The sequence below is a fragment of the Macrosteles quadrilineatus genome, unplaced genomic scaffold, assembly GCF_028750875.1.
Source record: "Macrosteles quadrilineatus isolate MER2022 unplaced genomic scaffold, UCM_ALF_1.0 Scaffold_5__1_contigs__length_97177068, whole genome shotgun sequence".
Taxonomy (NCBI): domain Eukaryota; kingdom Metazoa; phylum Arthropoda; class Insecta; order Hemiptera; family Cicadellidae; genus Macrosteles; species Macrosteles quadrilineatus.
The window spans coordinates 63544928-63564847 of NW_026542598.1; the positions used below are offsets into that span (position 1 = coordinate 63544928).

Below are 19920 nucleotides of genomic sequence, written 5' to 3' on the forward strand. Positions count from 1 at the left end.
CTCAATCTACTTTAAAAACTATCTGATTTGAAACTTGTCAATGATTCGTTTCTGATCATGACAACTTGGTTGTTTTACGTTACAGTTATTATTTCACGAGTGAAGGTGTTGCGCGATAGAAGACATAATACACTAGTACTTTATCAATTGACTGAGTAAATGATATTGTTTTTCAAAGGGTTAAAAATATCAACAATTTGACACTTCAGTTAAAAAGGTGATTTCGAATACTGTATGGATATAAAATGTATGTGACCATTTAGGCCATTTAGTGAGGAAGAGACAAAGTGTGGTAGGCCGGTAGGCCCTAGCTAAAATAATTAAGCAGTGACGGCGATAGGGGTAAAAAACAGTTTCCTATCACGACCAACTGTTCTTATATAAAAATTGTGTATAGAGCAAGTGTACATAATTTTGGCGAGCCGTTTGTATAGCAGACATTTCAGTAAAATGTTATCATTTTTAACATTAACTTAACAAATTCAGCCCGGGGATAGAGCATTAGAGATCTACCAACAGGAATACGTCACTTTTATATCAACGGTTACCTGTATTTTACTATAAATATTTAGCCATAAAACACGTTTTAATAATTTACTGCTTGTCGTAAAATTATAGAAAAATACAACGAATAACGAATTGATAATTACAATGGTCCCTTTAGAATTGGACTCTGCGTAAACAACTATTTATTCAATACATATCCAAGATAAGTTTAAAAAAAAATTTCAAGATAATAAAACATTAGATGACACCCAACCTAACTGTCCTACATCTCCCATGGCTCTATGCAACCTGGAGTCGCCCGTATTTTGCCGAGTGCAATCTCCTTGACACGTTTGGACCTCCGCCGGTCAGTTACTTCCTTTAACGGCAACTTGTCCTCACAAGGACATCTCTGCTTTCCACACTTTCTGACTAATAAGCCACAAGACAGCGATTAAACCTCACCACAGACGATGGTTTTTGTATCTATTAGCCCGTGATACTATGACTAATATGCTAATAAACTCGTATCCAGGATCGTCAGGTTTTATTTTATAATGCACAAATAGTATTTACTTGTCCAAGTGTTACTATTATTTTTAACTAGTGACAAATAATAAACGCTTCATTAGTAGCGAAAGAGGTAAATGATAACTCAAAGGAACTTTAAGATGAGGTAACTAACACATATTAGTTAGTTTATTTTCCATACTACTGTATTTTAATTGAAAGAATAAAACACGCATGGACAACAAGAGGCCGGCGATCCTAAATTGATCAATATTTGTACCAAATAAATGAATTATGTTGAAGATTGAACTTGTCACTCTCGCACCGAAGTTCAAGTTAAACAACACCCTGTTACAGCACAAAATGTGAACCTACCTCATCTGTGTGGGGGCTGTTCCCTTTGTATGTGTAGTAAAGAGTTATCTTTCTCAAATGTAAAAAAAAAAAAAAACAAAGTGTACTCCAAACTACAGACTAAAGCAGTTTTGTCAAAGCTCGCTTCAAACATACATCGTCGTCAACATACACTGGATGCCTCCATATAGATATTTTGTCGAGAACAGTCGGTGCTACAAGGATTTTCCTATGTACGGTAGAGGTACAGCGAAACTAAAAGTTTCTGTGGGGTGGCGGGGCGGAGTTTCGTGGCGCTGGAGCGAATCAAACACTGAGTAATAAGGCAAATAATTAGCAGAACGGTGGTTAATGAGAGACGAACACGAACTTTGGAAATTAGAGGGAGGGGTCTTGTCTGTGTGGAGCAGCCAACATCATTTACTGGTGAAACTGGATAATGGCAGGAACAAAGTTTGAAATGCTTCATGATGCCAAACACTTAGTACGTTGTGACGTCGGTTAGTCTATGGTTTTGATTAGGAAGCCATAGGAATTCATTTTATTGCCAAACGGTAAGGTTGTTGACCAATTTCCCTTCAATTATGTGAGAGAACTCATTATTATTGTTAACCGTTATTTATATGCATGTCCTTCTCATTGATCCCAGATCCTAAGCCAGTTTGAGATCATAGATTAAGATTAAAGAGTAGGTGACACTCTTTTTAATCTATATGCTAAGATAAATTTATCTTCAATAGTTATTGCGCTGTGTGAACATACTTGTATATTTCTGTAAATGTTTAGAGGGCTATTACAGAGAGTGAGTACTCAAAACTCATTTACAGCTACTAGGTAATAAGAAAAATAACATATCTGGTTATGTCCATAGTTTTATATTGCTGCATTCTGGGATGAAGTTTCAGTTCGAGCCATAGGTCTACACTCGACCAAAATACTCCACCAGCTTTCTGAAACTTCCGGCCCTGTTTATACATTCTCTTAGCTAATAAATAACTCAACACTCCATAAATATAAAACGGCATTAGAAACCGACGCTTTTCTCTCTTTCAGTAACGAATCCGTCAGTTACCTTAAAAATGTTTCTGCGATAATTGCGGGCACATATAAACATTACGGAATAGATTTGGAAACAATTAAAGAACTAGATTTTGCAATTTGACAACATCTAACAACACCGACCTACATAAATAACAGTAATGTTCTATAAAATAATGAATGGTTTATTGTAATTTAATCGGATTTGTGCGGGGAAAAATATTGCTGCAACTGAGAACTTGATTAAGGACTTTAATTACAAACGTGTAAGCGGAAACCCCCAAATTCTTGTGCGCCCACCTTCTCAAAATGTCTTTTCATAGTTAAAACATTTGAGTTGAGTGGATGTTGGAAGATTTAATCAAAATTGGGAATTTTTGTAGATTTCTTGGGTTTAGCTTCCGAATCACTCGTAGTAAATATAATAGTGGCTTAAATACCTGTTACTGCCGGGGCGATTTTGTAGTCCTCTAGGTCAAACGACGTATAACTAGTAAAAGGACAGTTATGTAATGACTGTACAGCGATGTAATAACCACTCTAGCAGTAAAACGATCTAAACTATTCTGTGCGTGCTGATTTAAGTAGCTGAGTGGTTTAAGTGCTCGCCTAACAATCGAAAGATCACCGGTTTGATCATGAGAAAAGTCAATAGCTTTTTGGTGGTTCGAAACTGGACCCAATAGCGAAGCCACACAGATGACCTCGCACCATTCTGCACCCATCCTTCACTCGTATTTGGGTAAAATACGCACCTAGGGTCCCTATCACAATTAGTGATGATGATAACTATTATATTTTTGTAGACGTTTTGGACTTGTACGTAGTCGTATCACGGTACATAGTACATGCTCCTTAGATTAATCTATTCGTGGGGGTGTGGCTTCTCGATCTGTGCTTAGGATGACGACTGACAGTGGACAGGACACGGCATTCCAGCACTGACGTTTGTTCATTCACGTCAGGCTCAGGAATATACAATATAAATTATACTTTATACCCGAAAATAAACGCTAGAAGCTTATACACAACTCTGTTGGTTATCATTACGTTTATTATAATACACTGTGACTGTATATATTGCCAGCCGGATGGTTCGTTGGGCAAGGTCCCCGTCAGACTGTTGGGCGGGCGGGGGGAGGGTCGACTATTTGTGATCGTCCGTACATGGGGTCGACGGGAATAGCGGCATCTCTCGGTGTCTTCTTACTCTTTGGAGTCCCCATCTCGAGTATACATTGCGTAATGTAGACTACAAAATACCTCTGGCGTAAACACTGTAATACAGTACTTGGGATTTTAAAAACTATTTTTGTGGTAAAAAAAAAATCATAATTTTACCTTATTACCTCAGTCAAAGGAAGAAAAAATAAGTCTTGCCGAGGAACTGCCCCATCGATATTATTCTTCCTTTTATATAGGTCTAGAAAACTTTCATCAAATTACCTTACATTTCTATGACAAAGCACAATAATTTAGAGTTATAGAGTGTCACCTTAAAATGCATAGTTTTATATCATCTGAAGGATGTTATAAACCCGAGCAAAATTTACAATGAGATTAGGCTAATTTGATTAATGGAGAAATTAGATTCGATGAAATCTTTTAAGTCTTGACATAGTAAATGCTGTAGGCCTACTTTATCAATGTATGTAAAAGCATAGGTGAAACATATTCCTAATTTCTTTACCTGAATTAAATCATAGATAAACCACACTCCCTTGAGGAGTAAATACTGTATGTTTAAATACGAATCTTATACAGCCAAACAAAACTAGGAAAATGACCTAAACCATTGATGGACTTTATTACAGTCAGACTGTAATAAAGTCTCTTCACTCTTGTCTTCACTTGACGCAACATTTCTGTTAAATATAAAAAACAACATCCAGTTATCGTGAGAAAGGAATAAATTGACACGAATATGAAAATTCAACAAGACATTAAAATTAAAAATTTCCTAACTAGCATCATTGACTATATCCCCTAGCATCCTGCTAACATTTTAATAAAGCCCGTGAAAATTGTACTGATGAAGTAGTGTGGCTACATGGTTAGTTAAACCAAGCCAGCTTTACAAGCAAACTAGAAAAGAAGAAGAAGAAATCACGAATATGTGAATGTGTCAAATCATAGAGGCTGTGCCAGTGCCAATAATGGTATAATGGAGTTTGTTTTTGTTTTGAATTTCGATTGGAATGGAGTGACAGACGACAGACAGACAGACTGGCAGTGATAGTATTTTATTTTTTTGTTGGTTATCCTTTCTGCGTTTTAGCAATAATTATGAAAATGATGGATTTGAAATTGGAATCATTAACTGCAAGCAAGCTGGTTAGTTTTAGGATGGTAGTTATAATACACTTTCCCTCTCTTTGAAGAACATTTAAATTGTAGTTTTACTTCATCACAGTATCTATTGATTGTCAATTCACTAGACAATCAGTAATTGATGTCTCATTTTTAACATTTTGCCCATAACATTATATGAATAGGGCAAAACATTTGACAATATAGCTTTTGGTTTGAAACACCCTCAGTTAATACCATTTTGTCAAAATCCCTCACTTTACCTTAGCTTTCCAATGGATTCTTTTAGAGCTAGGCCTAATGGAAAACTGACAAGACCTATCATTACTTTGAGGCTGTGTTACTTTGTGTTGTGTTTGTGTTGAGGCCTATAATAGGTGACTTGATTTGTTCAGCTTCCGAACTGGAAGCTACCTAATTAACTTACATTAATTAAAATTACATGCAAAACATGTTGTGACTCCATCGTATTATTGAACATATAAATAGCCTACTAAACATAGTCTATCCAAAAACCAAACTTCCCTACCGATTGTAGGCCTAGCAACTAAGTTAATCGAAAATTATACAATGGAGCCAGTTGCCCATCATCATCCTAATAAAAAAATCATTATCATAACACAACTGCAACTGTTGTCCACATGGGTTTAATTATGTTTTCCAAGTAGCCTAGATATCTTCAAGTTTACGTTATGGTGGTATGGTGCATTTCTAACATTTGTGATTTTTGTTACAGTGCAGGGCATGGTGGTCCAGGGATCCATCCCCTTCATGTGAGTTACATATGGAATATTATTCAGACAAGTTATCATAGAACATTTTATGATTAGCATACCATTTTCACTAGTTAGTACCCATCCCTATCTTACGTAAATGTCTTCTTTTTAATAGAATTTGGTGACTAAATACAGGGTCGGCAAAAATACCTCCTGTGTTTGGAGTGTCCGCTGTGTAAGTTATGGTGGTGATATGACGTCCAATTGTCACCTATGGACAGCAGTAGACTTGCCATTTTCATAGGGAGTGTAGAATCGTTCACAGACATTTTCAAATACACCCATACAAGATGATAGTTTTAAGTAAGAGTTATTTTTAAATCCGCTGAGCTTTGGGCGAGAACATTCTTCAAACTAAGTTGGCACTATTCTATTGTTTTTTTATGATGAGGCCCACTTCTGCAGAAATCCCACAAGAACTTCACAAATATTACTTCACAGCCCTGGGTTATGTCACAGTTTCTTGTGTAATTTCTGAGTTTATGGTGTTTGGAGTCCATAATTTGTCCAAGATAAGGGCCTAACCGTAAATTCTATCCGCCACTGTCCAAAGATCGAGGTGTTCCTCAGACCTAAAAGCCATATTTGTTAAAGACAATGAAGAGCGAGGAATATTGTTTAAACAAGATGGAGCCAAAACACACTCTTCACAGCAATCTCTAGTGTTTTTGTGAAAGTTGTTTCCTATATATCTTCTCCCTTTGTGTAGAAACTTCAAGGAGCCTGCTAGGTCACCTGATTTGTCACCTTGTGATTTTTTTAAATTTGGGTAGCCTACATTTAAATTTAGAAGTGTACAAAGCTTGCCCCATAACCCTGCAACACTATCACCCATTCCACCGGGAACAGGGGCGTATTTAGAATCGATGAGGCCCCTCTGCCTAACATCAGAGAGGCCTCCATGTATTATGATTCTTCGGTGGCTGGAGCCCTGGGGTTTATAAGGTCGAAGTAATACTTGTGGTATTGCTTCAACTCGATGAACTCGGACCAAGAATCAAGAATATTTATTTGCCATTAAATAACAGAACGTTACAATAGGCATTGTCAGTGCAAAAATACATCACAGTCAGTCTATAATACAATCAGTCTTAGCTTTTGTCCACTTTTGTTTTCAACAATCAGATCGGCCAATCGACCTAGGAGGCTAGGAGACTATCTAATAAATTATCCTATTATTATTTAAATAATAATAAAAGGGTTCTCCAGGCCAGACTTTATTACTTTAGGTAAAAATTGTTGACCTTCACATAAAGTTAAGATCTGGTTGCTTTGGAAAGAGTTGTGATTAAACAAATATTAATCGATACACTAATTACCGTAATCAGTTTATTACCAGTATAACAACTGCAATCGTGTATAAAACGTAAACACGAATCTAAATTAAAAGTAAATAAAATCATAGACTAACCAATACAAGTAGACTTCTCATCCCACTGAAAATTTCGAAGCTAGTTTTTTGTGTCTAGTTTATTTACGTTGACACTGATCATTAGTTTAGACAACATTTTATTTATATTATTTTAGAGTTATTTTCATGATTGGTGCTTACTGTTTGGTTATATAACTAGGAGACCAGTTATTGTTTATGATTAGCCTAGATGTTTTATTTGCTTACACAATGTTTTAAATGACTGAAATAATAAGAAATTAAATTTTAAGAAAAAACAACCCCTACAGTGCAACGTACAGAACTAATAATAAATTGGCTTCAGCTGTTCCATAAGGATGAGAAATCTACTAAGGGTGTGTTTTATCCTATCTATGATAAAATTGTAAACTTCTTCAGTGGTCTTGGTAAAATCGTGGACCTCTCCTGCGGTCGCAAATTGAATTTTATCTTTGATCATTGTCTTTTGCAATTGGGGCATGACAGATTATCGGTTAAATTAATTTATAAGAAGATAAAAATTTTGCCCTCTCCCAGAACGAGGCCCCCTTAAACCGCCATGTCCACTGTACGGAAATACGTCAAGGCCGGAATTGAAAACACAAACTATGGATGCTTTTGAAAAAGGCTTTGCCAATGGAGGACCTCATTTGCCAGACATAATCTTCAAAACCATATAGCCTAGTGTAGATTTGTATGGTATTTGATCTTCATAAAAAAGTATTTTTTATCCATCCTTCTCTCTTTATTTGTTTTTAATTAGTAGGCCTATTTATTTTCTGAATCCTGCAAAACACTATAAAACTTCTGTGAGATTGATGAACGCAGCAGAGGTTTGCATCTCCTCAAACCCATTTTTAATGAATGAGGTATGAGCAAGAACTTGATTTATGGTAGTTGTGTCCTGGTCTGAAACTGAAACCAGCTTCTTCTAGAAGTAGGCTATCCTATTTGACAAGTTAACATTGTAAAAATAGGAATGGTCAAGAGTTAGATATTCTTAAGTGATTTAACAAACGAAAAAACTAAGTAAATTTTTATGAACAGTATTTTTTTTTAACAGGTGATGTTCAAATTCAGCTTTTAAAGTTATGACTATTTTCTATTTCTAATAAAAACTTTCTCATTTTACCTGTTTTCAGTTTAAGATGTAAAAAACACAAGACGTTTATTTTTCATTTTTGGACTAAATTCATTCCGGATAAATATCACAGTATCCCAGTTGGTAAAACAGTGACTACCACTTCTAGCTAAATATGTGCAAAAGACCTGAAGATCTATATTGTTGCCTTACTGACCCCTCTTCATTTTTTTAACTTTTAGTTTATTTCCCATTCAGATGAGATTTGTTTGGGTTTGCATACGGACGCTAGTCATTTTGCTATCACCTTAGGGCCAGGCTGTGAAACTATGTGTTGATCAACTTACTTGTTGAAAGATTCCATAAAGGGCCTCCGAGTTTTACTACTGCTTTGAGTGAAGTTGATGTTTACCCATCTCTTTCCTAACTTTGTGGAGTTGAGCTAGTGATCAGCTTTGCCCTGTGTCTATGTAGGTAGGTTTATTTGCACTCTTGACACTATGTGTGTGAAGTTCTACTATTTCTTTTACCTCTCGACATGCAAATTTTGGCAGTAAACTGAATCAAACTTGTAAAATCATTGCTGAAATTATTCTACTGTCTGATTAATGAAGCTTCCTAGTTGACTTTGTTAGAGGTAAAGTTATCTGGGTCAGGGAGAGGATCCTACAAATGGAACTTCTTTCTTTGCGAATATCGAAGCAGTCCTTGGTTAAGTGTGAGGTATTAATAATGAGCCACCCCTAGAATTGGGATGGTTTTATCTGATAAATCACAAATGACTAAACACAAGTTTGGCAAGGATCAACAATGCCAACAATTACAACTTTTCCGTTGACAAACCTTATTGATATCCAGTTTAATGTTGATATAAATTCTGTGATCAGTGCCAATGCCTCTTAAAAACACGTTTTCTATTTATTACCATTACATTATTTAGGCCTACCAATAAGGATTTGGACGATACAGCTAGAGGTATTTTAATAAAACATGTGCATCAATGTGCATAATAGAGTGAGATAGATTGTGTAGGTAGCTTTGTTAGGAACCGTCTAGGTACCGTTTAGGTACCGTCTAAGAATACAACATAGATAATAACCGGTAATTTCATCCATTGCCCTACACTTAAAGTTCTTTTATGTGAATTTTTAAATTGTAAGACATTAATCTTATTTAGTAACATATTTTCTCAAGCTCTGATGCTATCATGGTACATAGTAGACTGAAATAGCCCTTTCAAGGGGTTTTTAAATTGGCTTAGAACTACAAAGAAATTGGTATTTTTGGAAGCTCTAAGATTTATTTTGAAATAAAGTGTTGACAGCTTGTCAATCCATTTGTCTAATGGTACAATTAAAATAACTGCCATAACTTTTGATAGGATCGACGTAGAGTTCCCTTTCTTTTTCTTTTTTCATGCCCTCAAAAGGGGTACCTTGCAATTTCAAGTTAAGGGTAGGGGGAGAAAGGGAGTGAATGGGAACTTCACAACAATTGTGGTCCCTACGTCAATACACGATTCCCGTAAACTGCTTATTTCTATCTATTGCAGTTTTTACAATATAAATAAAGAAGCAAGTTAAAAATAAAACACACTGTATGCTGATTACCAAGTAAATAAAAAATGTCTAGAGTATCAAGGCATGCTCATAGAAGTGTATGAAATGGCTCAATGTTTAATTTCTCTTTTCAGTCAAATAAAATCAAACAACTCATTATTAACTCGTTATTTTTTCAGTATGCCTATATTTTAATTTTATCTAGATACCGATTAATTTTAAGTCAGTTGTAACATTAAAATTAGACTTAATAATTTTTATTGGTTTTTTTGCTAGGCTGGAAAACAGCAGTTAATAAAGCTACATTGTAATAACTTTTTGGTCAACTTTTATTTCTTGACTAGGAATTCAAAATATTTGAAAAAAAAATACTATAAAAAATATGAATCTTATTTATAATCAGTGCTATTTTACGGTAGAGCTGTTTTTTGGTATGGATATATAAATTAAGATTCATAAATAGGTGGCAGTTAGAAAGAGGAGCCAGACTAATGTGGGAGGTTGATGAATTATTCATTAACGTAGACCTGTCGGTGGCTTATACAAATAAGCACTTAATCATTGATTGGTTCTAATTTAAATTGATAGTAATGTACTATTGCTGACAGGTCACTTAATTTTTGGACTACTGCCAATAGTGTGGAAGCCCATGCTATCACACCTTAAAAGCACCTACATATTAATATTCTTCAATAGATCCAAAACTACTAAATCTGATAACACTTAATCTAAAATGTATACAATAGATTAGAAAGAGTTGCCAAAAACACATTCACAAACACACATACATGAAAACATTAAACAAATTTGGTAAAATTATAATAGTGATAGTGGATGCGTGGTGTAGACTGCAGGTAGTAAGCCTTGACGAAGAGTTTTTTTGTACGTGTTCTTGTTTTTTTCAACCCCTGGCCATGAAGAAAGTTTTTTGAAACAGCTTGGTAATCCACTTGAAAATAAACTAATAGGTTAGAAACTGGATTACTTGAGGGTACAACCAAGGCCACACTAAAAAAAAACAGACTGTAATGCTCGTCAAGCATGACGTCACGATAGATAGATAGATAGATAGATAGATAGATAGATAGATTTATTCGATCATTAAACATTATACATAAAATGCAATAGATCATGTCAATATAGTAAACAAGGTAGTCAGAGAGATACATGCAATCAAGCTACATCAATTAAGGTTTACATGCACAAAAAATAGGTACTTATAAGATAAATTATGAATAATACAGACAGGCTTACTAAATAATATATGCTACCGGTATAGTAATTAAGTATAGAAGACGGCAATGACGTAATGTTTGCCGTTTGTGATCAGCTGCTTGTTTCAATCTTTCCTTGGAAAATAAATAAATAAATACCTACGTCATTGCCGTCTTCTATCGTGACGTCATGCTTGACGAGCATTACGGCCTGTTTTTTAGTGTAGCCTTGGTACAACAGGTACGTTTAACCTTTTTTCTATAAACAAGATCAAGAGGCTAAAATGACTAAACCTAACATTGTATGGTGTTGTGTTACAGGCCAGCCGATGCTCAGCCCCCAGTGTTTGAGCAGATATTCAAGAATGCCAGGTTCGCCCAGGGTGGAAACGCCCACTTCCAGGGCAAACTGCGCGGCAACCCCAAGCCTCAAGTATCCTGGACGCGCAAGGGTGCTCCTCTCTTTGGTAAATATACTAATGTACTACTACAAAATACCAGACTTAAGTTGATGCCATTCAAACTTGTGATATGATCGAGCCTAATAAACAATAATCTTTTCTTGTTAGGGTACTTTGATTATAATAATTCCTTGAAATGCTCAGGGTGCGCAATGAACATTGTTTCAGTGTAAATGATAATTCATTTGGGGTTTCTGGTAAGTTGCAGATTGTACACTACCTACCAAAACTGACTATCTTTCCACTAAAATAAATTGGGGTTGTAAACATCCACTGTTTGCCTTCATATGGTATTTGTTCACCTGGGAGTTTATGGGACAACCAAGTGGAATAATGTTTGCTTCTCTAAAAAATGTCTAGAGACTTCTTAAGAATTGTATTTTTATTTAAAAACTGATTTTCAAACAACACTACATATCCTTTTTCCTTGTAACGGATAATTTTCCTTAGTGCTAAGCAAAGTATTGTTTTTGGGGGGAAGATGGAAATTAGAGAAACAGCAGGTTATGTTAGAAAAGGGAGCTTCCAGGAGATCTCAGTTTTGGTTCATCATATTCTATGGATTAAGTTCTGCCAACACAGTGACCAACAACCATGCTCTTTAAGGGGGCTTTTACAACAAATTATTTCTTATCTTTGTCATAAATCCAGATATTTTAAGTTGGATATTAACTGTGTTGGTGGTGTAGAATCGGCCAAGTACAAGATGCAGTACGAGCAACAAACAGGGAATGTTTCTCTACTGATCATGAACATTGGCCCCGGAGACGAGGGAGAGTACACCTGCACGGCCAGGAACCAGTACGGAGAGGCTATCTGCTCAGTGTTCATCTCTCCTGAGGGTCAGTACTACACAGATTATCTTGTGATTCAATAAATAGTTTTTTTTAGAACAATAGCTCAATTAATGAGAACTTTGTGAAGAAATTTGTTGTAAGTTAAAAATGTTATCACTTTTTGCTTATACATAAAACTGATCAAGGTTCAAATCACGTAGCCGTCTTTCTAGCAGTCTAGAAATAAACATGGAATTACTAACTTAAGCGCTTATTAGAACAGAATTAAGTGGCAAGTTGGACGTTTGAACTACACAAAAAATTTAATTTGAGGTTTCTTTTGATTCAACTAAAAGTATTCCATCGTAGAGTTTTGTTAGTGTTTACCGTGAGCAATGTTAAGTGAGGTTTGAGATGGTCAAGGCACTATTCTGGCTTATTCATTTGTATATGTAAATACAGATTTTGTTGTCTTGCCTTTTGACTGATTTTTAAGTCGAGTTTGGTGAATATGTCTCTCTTCCAACACCATTGATATCCTAATAATAAGATTTTCGTGAAGTGAAGATTTTTTGTCCGAAGAAACCTACACACTAACCTGAATGAACAATTTTTTTTTCAGTTAATGTTACTAATTTGTTATTTGAAAATACATTTATTTTCAGGCATGGCTGTACCACAAAGCCAAATAGGCTTCCAACAACAGCAGCAAACAACGCAGCAACAGAGGACTACAAGAACAGAGAAATTCTCTTACACAAATGGCACAAACGGACACATGATTGTTGAAGAAGTGAGTAAAAACACTGAAGTATTCTGAGGAGTGAGTTTTACTCGTTAACTTAAAGATAGCAGTGTTGGAAACTAACGTATACACGGTTCACACTAAGTAGTAGACTTAGGTAAGTAAATAAATTGTTAACTATACTGTCCATGCTGAGATTCAATTCAATTCAATTCAATTATTTAAGATGGGGACGCCACTATGTGCGTATTTTAACCCAAATATGAGTGAAGGATGAGTGTAGGATGAGTGGCGCGATCTTGTAGTCTTGTTAGTGACTAAGGCCGACATGTTCCTTAGACACAGCTGTTAATTATAACGCTCAAGCTTCTACAGAGGACCAAGTAGAAAATGTTTCGATAGAAATTAAATAGCTAATAGCAACGCAGCTATTGATGAATTTAGGCTGATATAATTTTGCTAACATTGTATCAGTTTTTATTTAACCAGATTTGACAGTCTTCTCTTCTGAAAGCTCAACAAATGTTAAAGTAAATTTCACTAAATTTTGCAATATCTTAAATATATCTATATTCAAACTGTGATTTCTTTTTTAGGATTTTAAAGTAGACACATTTGAGTACCGATTGCTCCGCGAGGTGTCTTTCCGAGAGACGGTGACTCGCAGGTACGCCAATGAAGTGGACGCCCAGATGTCGACCACCATTGACCGCAGTCTCGGTCCTCCGTCCGCTCCTCAGCTGGCACAGAAACCTCGCAACTCCAAGCTACAGGAGGGCTCCGAGGCAGTGTTCACTGTCAAGCTTGCAGCCAATCCGAGGCCTAGGGTGAGTGCAACGCTAAATGTTCATTATTAACACATATTGAATTTTTATTTACTCAGTGAAAAAATACTTTTTTTTAGGGTGACTACTGAAGCTATGGAAGTCATCAAAATATCACTGATTCATGGAGAAGTTACTTTTTAATTTAAAGGCTAACACAGATTTTTCATCAGGGTTTCATAAATGAAATAGAAACAAAGTTTAGTTGATCTTTTTCCTCACAAAATTAAAATCAACAATGGAAAAGCAAAGAAGGGTTTTCAAATCAATTGTCTTCTCAAAACAAAAAGTTGCACCAAAGCATTCATATTATTGTCACCTTGCGATGAACTCATGGTTTCTGAAATACAAGGAATTTTCCAATACAATTATTGTATAAACCAGATCATTCTTAAAGGTCACTGAATAGTCGTAGATTTTTATTTAAATGCCGTAGTAGAAACACTGGGTCAAGATATAAAGTTAAAAAAATAATAATTACTATGTAGGCTACCCTAAAAATAGTGAAGATTTTTTTCTAGTATCGTCAATTCAGTTACAATGATTTTCAAGTTGACATTATCTCCTTCTGGTTAATTGAATACTCACCAAACCCACTACCGTTTTGTGAATAGGAAGTTGGTTGACTTCATATTTGTTTTGTCATAGATAACAGGGAACACCAATGTTATATCTAATTTTGGCACGACAGATTATAATATTGGAAGGGAAAATATACCAGCCTCTGAATTTTACACAAGTTTTACTGTGTATAGATTACTCATGCTAAGGTGAAGTGTTGACAACAGGTACCTATACTAATCATTATTGTGCTGTTATACAGCTGACATGGTTCAAGAACGGTCAGCGACTGGTGAACTCCAGCAAGCACCAGTCATCATACAGCAACCAGCAAGCTACTCTTAAGATCTCACACACAGAGTCGACCGACACAGGACACTACACACTGTTAGCGGAGAATCCACAAGGTACCGTTATAAAATACTGTTCTGCTATTTTCTGTCAAAAAATTGTAATCAATTTTCTATTCTACGCTGTTTAAAAGTACATTGATTGGGTAAAAACTGTAAAAATTGATGCAGAAATCTAATGGTTGACTTTTGATAGTCTATCCCTACTGGACCAAGAGGATGATAGATTACCTAAAACAAAAACAGTAAATCATAAACAAATATATCAAGCTAAGAAAAATCACCTTATTACACCTACTATATTCATAAAAAATCATTATTGGTTTGAAATTAGTCACGGTTCACTGTGAAAATTTGAACGGGAATTGGGACCAACAACCAAATATATGGGAAACTCTTGTTACAGAGAACTGAAATAGAATGAATTTTGGCTGTTGTTGGTTTTGTATTACCGATTGTGTCTAACTATCTTGTGTAAGATTATTGAGTGTAAACTGTTTTGTACATTGTATTAACAAACCAAACTGTCCAGGCGTGGTGGTGTCCTCAGCTTACCTTGCAGTGGAGCCGACCTCTGGACAAGACTTCACTGAGCAAAGGTAAAAATCTCAATTCATCGTTCAATAAAAAAAGGTTACTGTACATTTACTTTCCTATTTTTCAGTCGTAATACAGAGATTAAATTTACTTTGTTACTGTTAGGAAAAATACAACTTTTAGTGACAGAAAATAATATTTAGTATGAAAACTATATTTTGTATAATAAAGCATTTTTGTATATGTTATTTCCACAAGTAAAATGCAACCCCTCACTTAATTATTAGTGTCGTGACCATTGTATACTTCATTACCACATAAATTTTATCTAGCTATACAAACTCTACGAATCAAAATAAAACAATTTGAAATTTGTATGAATAAAAATTAAAAATTACATTTAAGATATAGTATTTTAATTTGTCAAAGCAATATTTATAATTATGCCACATTCCCATAATTTGAATAATAAACTAACTAATGTGTACATAATTTTGTGTTACAGAGAAACCACACAAAAAATGTCACAGTATGAGAGCACAGAAGCGGTGGACAGTTCGAAGATGCTGGCCCCGAACTTTGTGCGCGTGTGCAACGATCGAGACGTAACTGAAGGGAAGATGACACGATTCGACTGCCGAGTGACCGGCCGACCATACCCCGAGGTGATTTTACTATTCAGTACAAGATCTATAGGGAGTTAGCTAAATTATATGTGGTCTTAACATTAAGCTATCCATTCTGAGTGCAATCTAGTTAACCAATATGAATCTTGAAATTAATCCATTTTGGAATGTTTCAACAACAAGTCTGAGAAAATGGCTGCTGTAATGTATAAAAGTCCTATGTTTTGATAACAGCCAAACACATATTTTTTATGACGTAAACTCATAAGCCTTAAAGGAAATATTTCTAAGATTAATTACATTTAGTCTTCTCAAACCAATTAATAACTAGTGTTTGACACCAAGCATTTGTTTTGAAGCATTTGTGATAGCATGAGCGATAAAAAATAAAACTTTTTTGAGAGGGTGTTAAACTAAAGCCGGGTTTTCCCAGACGCGGAGGGCAGAAAAGCCACTAACATGGCGTTCCTCTCCGCTTATAGGAAAACAGTAACATTAAATTACCTAAGATAAGAGGAGTCCACTCTCCGCGTTCCTCTCTCTGCGCTCCGGTTCCACGTCTAGGAAAACCCGGCTTTATAGAACTCAAAGGAAAAGTTTCCTAGTATCTATTGTAGTTATTTTACTGCTGCATGTTTGTAGATAAAACAAATTTCCATGGTGCATTAATACCGTTATTTGTTTTGACAGGTGGCCTGGTTTATCAATGGCAGACAGGTTGCTGACGACGCCACACACAAGATATTGGTGAACGAGTCAGGCAACCACGCACTCATGATCACCAACGTCAGCCGATTTGACCACGGGGTCGTACAGTGTGTGGCACGAAACAAGGCTGGAGAAACTTCATTCCAGGTAAAGCATTAACTATCTAAATAAATTTTGTTTTTATAATATATTAGAGTTTAGAGTAAAAAGAATAACCATTTTACTTCAAGGACTTCTCAGAGGATCTTACTACCTCTGATAATCTGTTGCACTTCCGCTCCTTAAGGATTCACTTTCCGTGCTTTCTTTTAAATAATGTTCATTCAATGAGTCTTGACTATAAGTTTATTATTTTCCTCTTTTTCCCTGAGATTATTGCTTGTCTGACCTTGGTCCTTCCTCTATTACCCCATTGTGAGTTGACATCCATTTTTAGCCTTTCAGTGGATATGAAAAGTTCTGTTATACTAAGTGACAAAACTTGGTAATAATTTGTTTTTTCTTCTGTTTTGATTCACAGTAATTTTTTAAGAGAAGATGATGTTTGATCTATTTTCAACATGTGAACTCAGTTTGAATATGAATATCATGAAGTTTATGTTGCTAACTTAGATATTGTAGAACTGAAATAATAAAAAGATGGCCACCAGTTTGTTTCTGAGTAAAGGCGTATCTTAAAGATGGTCCAAAATATGATCTAGCTGCCCTCCATCATTCGGCATTAAAGGGTCCTGGCTAAAGGAGATGGTCTAAGCTAGGAGGGAGGCTAAAATTCATTCAATCCTAAGTTAACGTCTTAACATGTGTGTTGCAGTGCAATCTAAATGTGATAGAGAAGGAGCAGGTGGTGGCCCCTAAGTTTGTGGAGAGGTTCTCTACGGTGACTGTGAAGGAGGGTGAGCCTGTAAGCCTCAGTGTACGAGCTGTAGGCACTCCCATACCTAGGATCTCATGGCAGAAGGTAAGCTTGATGCCTCACCACTATTGAAATCAGTCAGTAAACGTGTTAAATATTTTAAAAACTTAAACAGAGTTTTGCTCTTATCAGAAGTCTGTTTAGCTTCAAGGTGCAGACAATAAAATATGTTTTTAATTAATTCTAAGAAACAAAGAAAAACTATTCAAACATTATAAAGTTTTGGTCAGGAAGACGCCAAATGTTAGTGGTGTCACAAAGTATCATAATATGTCAACTTTTGTTTAAATATAATCTACTGATGATTCTCAGAAATCCAATCACTTATGGGTTGTGTTGGATTGTAGAAGAATCTCCAGTCGAGTATATTTGAATAAAAGTTGACATATTATGATACCGTGTGACACCACCAACATTGGAGTCATCCAAAAATTTATGGAGGGAATCACCATAGTAAAAAAAGCCAAATATAAGCCAATTGTGCAATTCTGGTTAGGCTACATAACACACAACTGACACTTCTATAGAAAGAGTTGTTCCTAATTGAAGAAAAAGTCCACAACACAAAAACCTGATCATGTGTATCAGAAGAAGTAAGTAGATTTACTGGGTTTGCTATCAACTGCTAGGAACTATTACTATATGAGTTTGTTGTGTATTAATTTACTTTTCCTTAATTTACAAAATTCTTTTTCCACCAAAAATGTTTAAACAATTAATTGTGTGTTGCAGGATGGTATTGCCATCATGCCCAGTGGTGATGTCAACATTGTGGTGGACGGAGGTGCGTCAGTGCTGGACCTGGCGGCGGCCCGTAGCTCTGACTCGGGCTGGTACCAGTGTACGGCACAGAACGTGGCCGGCTCTACTGCCACCAGAGCTAGGTTGCATGTACAGACACCCCAGCAACCAGAGTACCAGGGCGACAGACGACTGCACCTGCCACGACCCACCAAGGTCATCGAACCAGAGTAAGTGTGCAGACAAAAGTAGTAAGTTTGTTAACATTTTTCTTTTTCAGTTTGTCAACTTTTCCAGTTACAATGTAAACATGTTAGCTTAAAGTGTTTATAAATTTACATTGTGGTACCTATTATTAATTACTGCAACAAAATTGTCTATTGAATGGGGAAGGGTGGAGTTAAAGGAGAAATGAACCACTGACTAATTACTTGTTCACAGACCACAGCCTGGACCTGAGATTATCTACCTGCGCCACGTAGAGAGAGCCAAGCCCCGCCAGCCAGCCCAGGAGCAAGACAGACAGTACCCTCCGCCACAGTTCATCATCCCCCTGTCCCCCGCCAGCGCCACGGAGGGAGGCAGGGTCCACCTGGAGGCTAGGATAGAGCCTGTCGGGGACCCCACCATGAGAGTAGAGTGGTTCCACAACGGACGCCCTCTCGCAGCTAGTATGTTTATATCTCATGTCATTTGTTTCGTTAAATTGTTTCTTACATAGTCTTATCATAAAATAGAATATTTTGAAGGTAAGCCAAGTAGAGGATGACAATTTTTCGGAAGAGATAGTTCAGCTATCTTACTTGAAAAAGGATCTAAAATTGTGAACTTTAAGTTACATATCTCTTCAATCTACTCTCTGAAAAAGTACTGAATTAAGACAAAATATCAGTGTTATTTTTCGTGATCCTACTTTGTTTACATATCAGCCCTTAAAAATGATTTTAAATTGATTGTATATTTTTCAATTACTAATAGAAAGTAGTTACATTCTGATGTTATGGTCTTATAAATGAGTTGAAGCTCATGCTTTCCTGTACAAAGGTAAATCTACTCCACTTAAAAACTGTACAGTGTACAAATCTCTTTAATGAAGCGTTTTTATCAGCATTCTCTATTGACTGAAGCTGATTTGGATTCACCCAGTTACTTAGCATCATCCTAGTTGTATTATTTTTTATGTTTTTTGAAGCCTAATTCATTAAATAATTATGAACATTTTGGTATTCATGGCTCCTCAACCACTTAGCTAATCTAATATTGGGTGTTGTGTTACTCACTTCTAAATGTTTAATGACCTACATAAGTAAACTAAAAGAGTTTCAATTGCTATGTGCAGGTTCGAGGGTCACAACTACATTCAAGTTTGGTTTCATTGCTCTGGACTTGCTCAGCATTGTACAGGCAGATGCAGGAGAGTATATCTGCCGTGTGACCAGCAGCTCTGGCAGTACTGAGTCAAGGGCTATCCTGAGTGTCACAGGTGAGAATACATTGTTGTTACAATGAAACAGCATACTTTTCAAGTTCTTTGGAAGATTCAAGGCTAATATTCAATTTGACGTCTAGTAGCACAGGCTGGGATGGATTTTTCAATATTTAACTGGACAAAAAATTCATAATTATTAAGTTTGATTAGTAAGACAGATGTTCAGGCCCCTTGGTGTTTGGACCAAGTGAGATTTGCAATTTTCACGTAATTTTAGTATTGTTAAAACATATTAGTGATCATTAGAATTTTTATGGATTTTTAAGAACTAAAATTTGCGTAGCTGATTTAGGTATTTTGAGTTCATTGTCAAAAGGCAAAATATTTATCTAATATTGGTGTTTTGAGTAGCTTAAAACAATTTAGAACAATCACTGTTTATTATAGCTTATAGTTTATTTTATTTACTTGTTTTCAACCACGTCTGATTCCTTAGGTTTAACCTGATTAATGGAGAATAATGAGAAA

General features: G+C 35.8%; 1 protein-coding gene across 3 annotated transcripts in view; it reads left to right on the forward strand.

Moving 5' to 3' along the window:
• The window catches only part of LOC128994752 (titin), a 134584-nt gene that overhangs the window by 12547 nt on the left and 102117 nt on the right, over positions 1-19920 (forward strand). For all 3 annotated transcript variants that reach the window (XM_054419511.1, XM_054419512.1, XM_054419513.1), the window contains exons 2-14: positions 5435-5471; positions 11040-11185; positions 11869-12021; positions 12621-12748; positions 13297-13527; positions 14348-14492; positions 14968-15034; positions 15478-15637; positions 16289-16453; positions 17121-17267; positions 17955-18193; positions 18405-18634; positions 19303-19446. In XM_054419511.1, the coding sequence (XP_054275486.1) occupies positions 5435-5471; positions 11040-11185; positions 11869-12021; positions 12621-12748; positions 13297-13527; positions 14348-14492; positions 14968-15034; positions 15478-15637; positions 16289-16453; positions 17121-17267; positions 17955-18193; positions 18405-18634; positions 19303-19446 (1992 nt within the window). The remainder of the gene's footprint in view (positions 1-5434; positions 5472-11039; positions 11186-11868; positions 12022-12620; positions 12749-13296; positions 13528-14347; positions 14493-14967; positions 15035-15477; positions 15638-16288; positions 16454-17120; positions 17268-17954; positions 18194-18404; positions 18635-19302; positions 19447-19920) is intronic.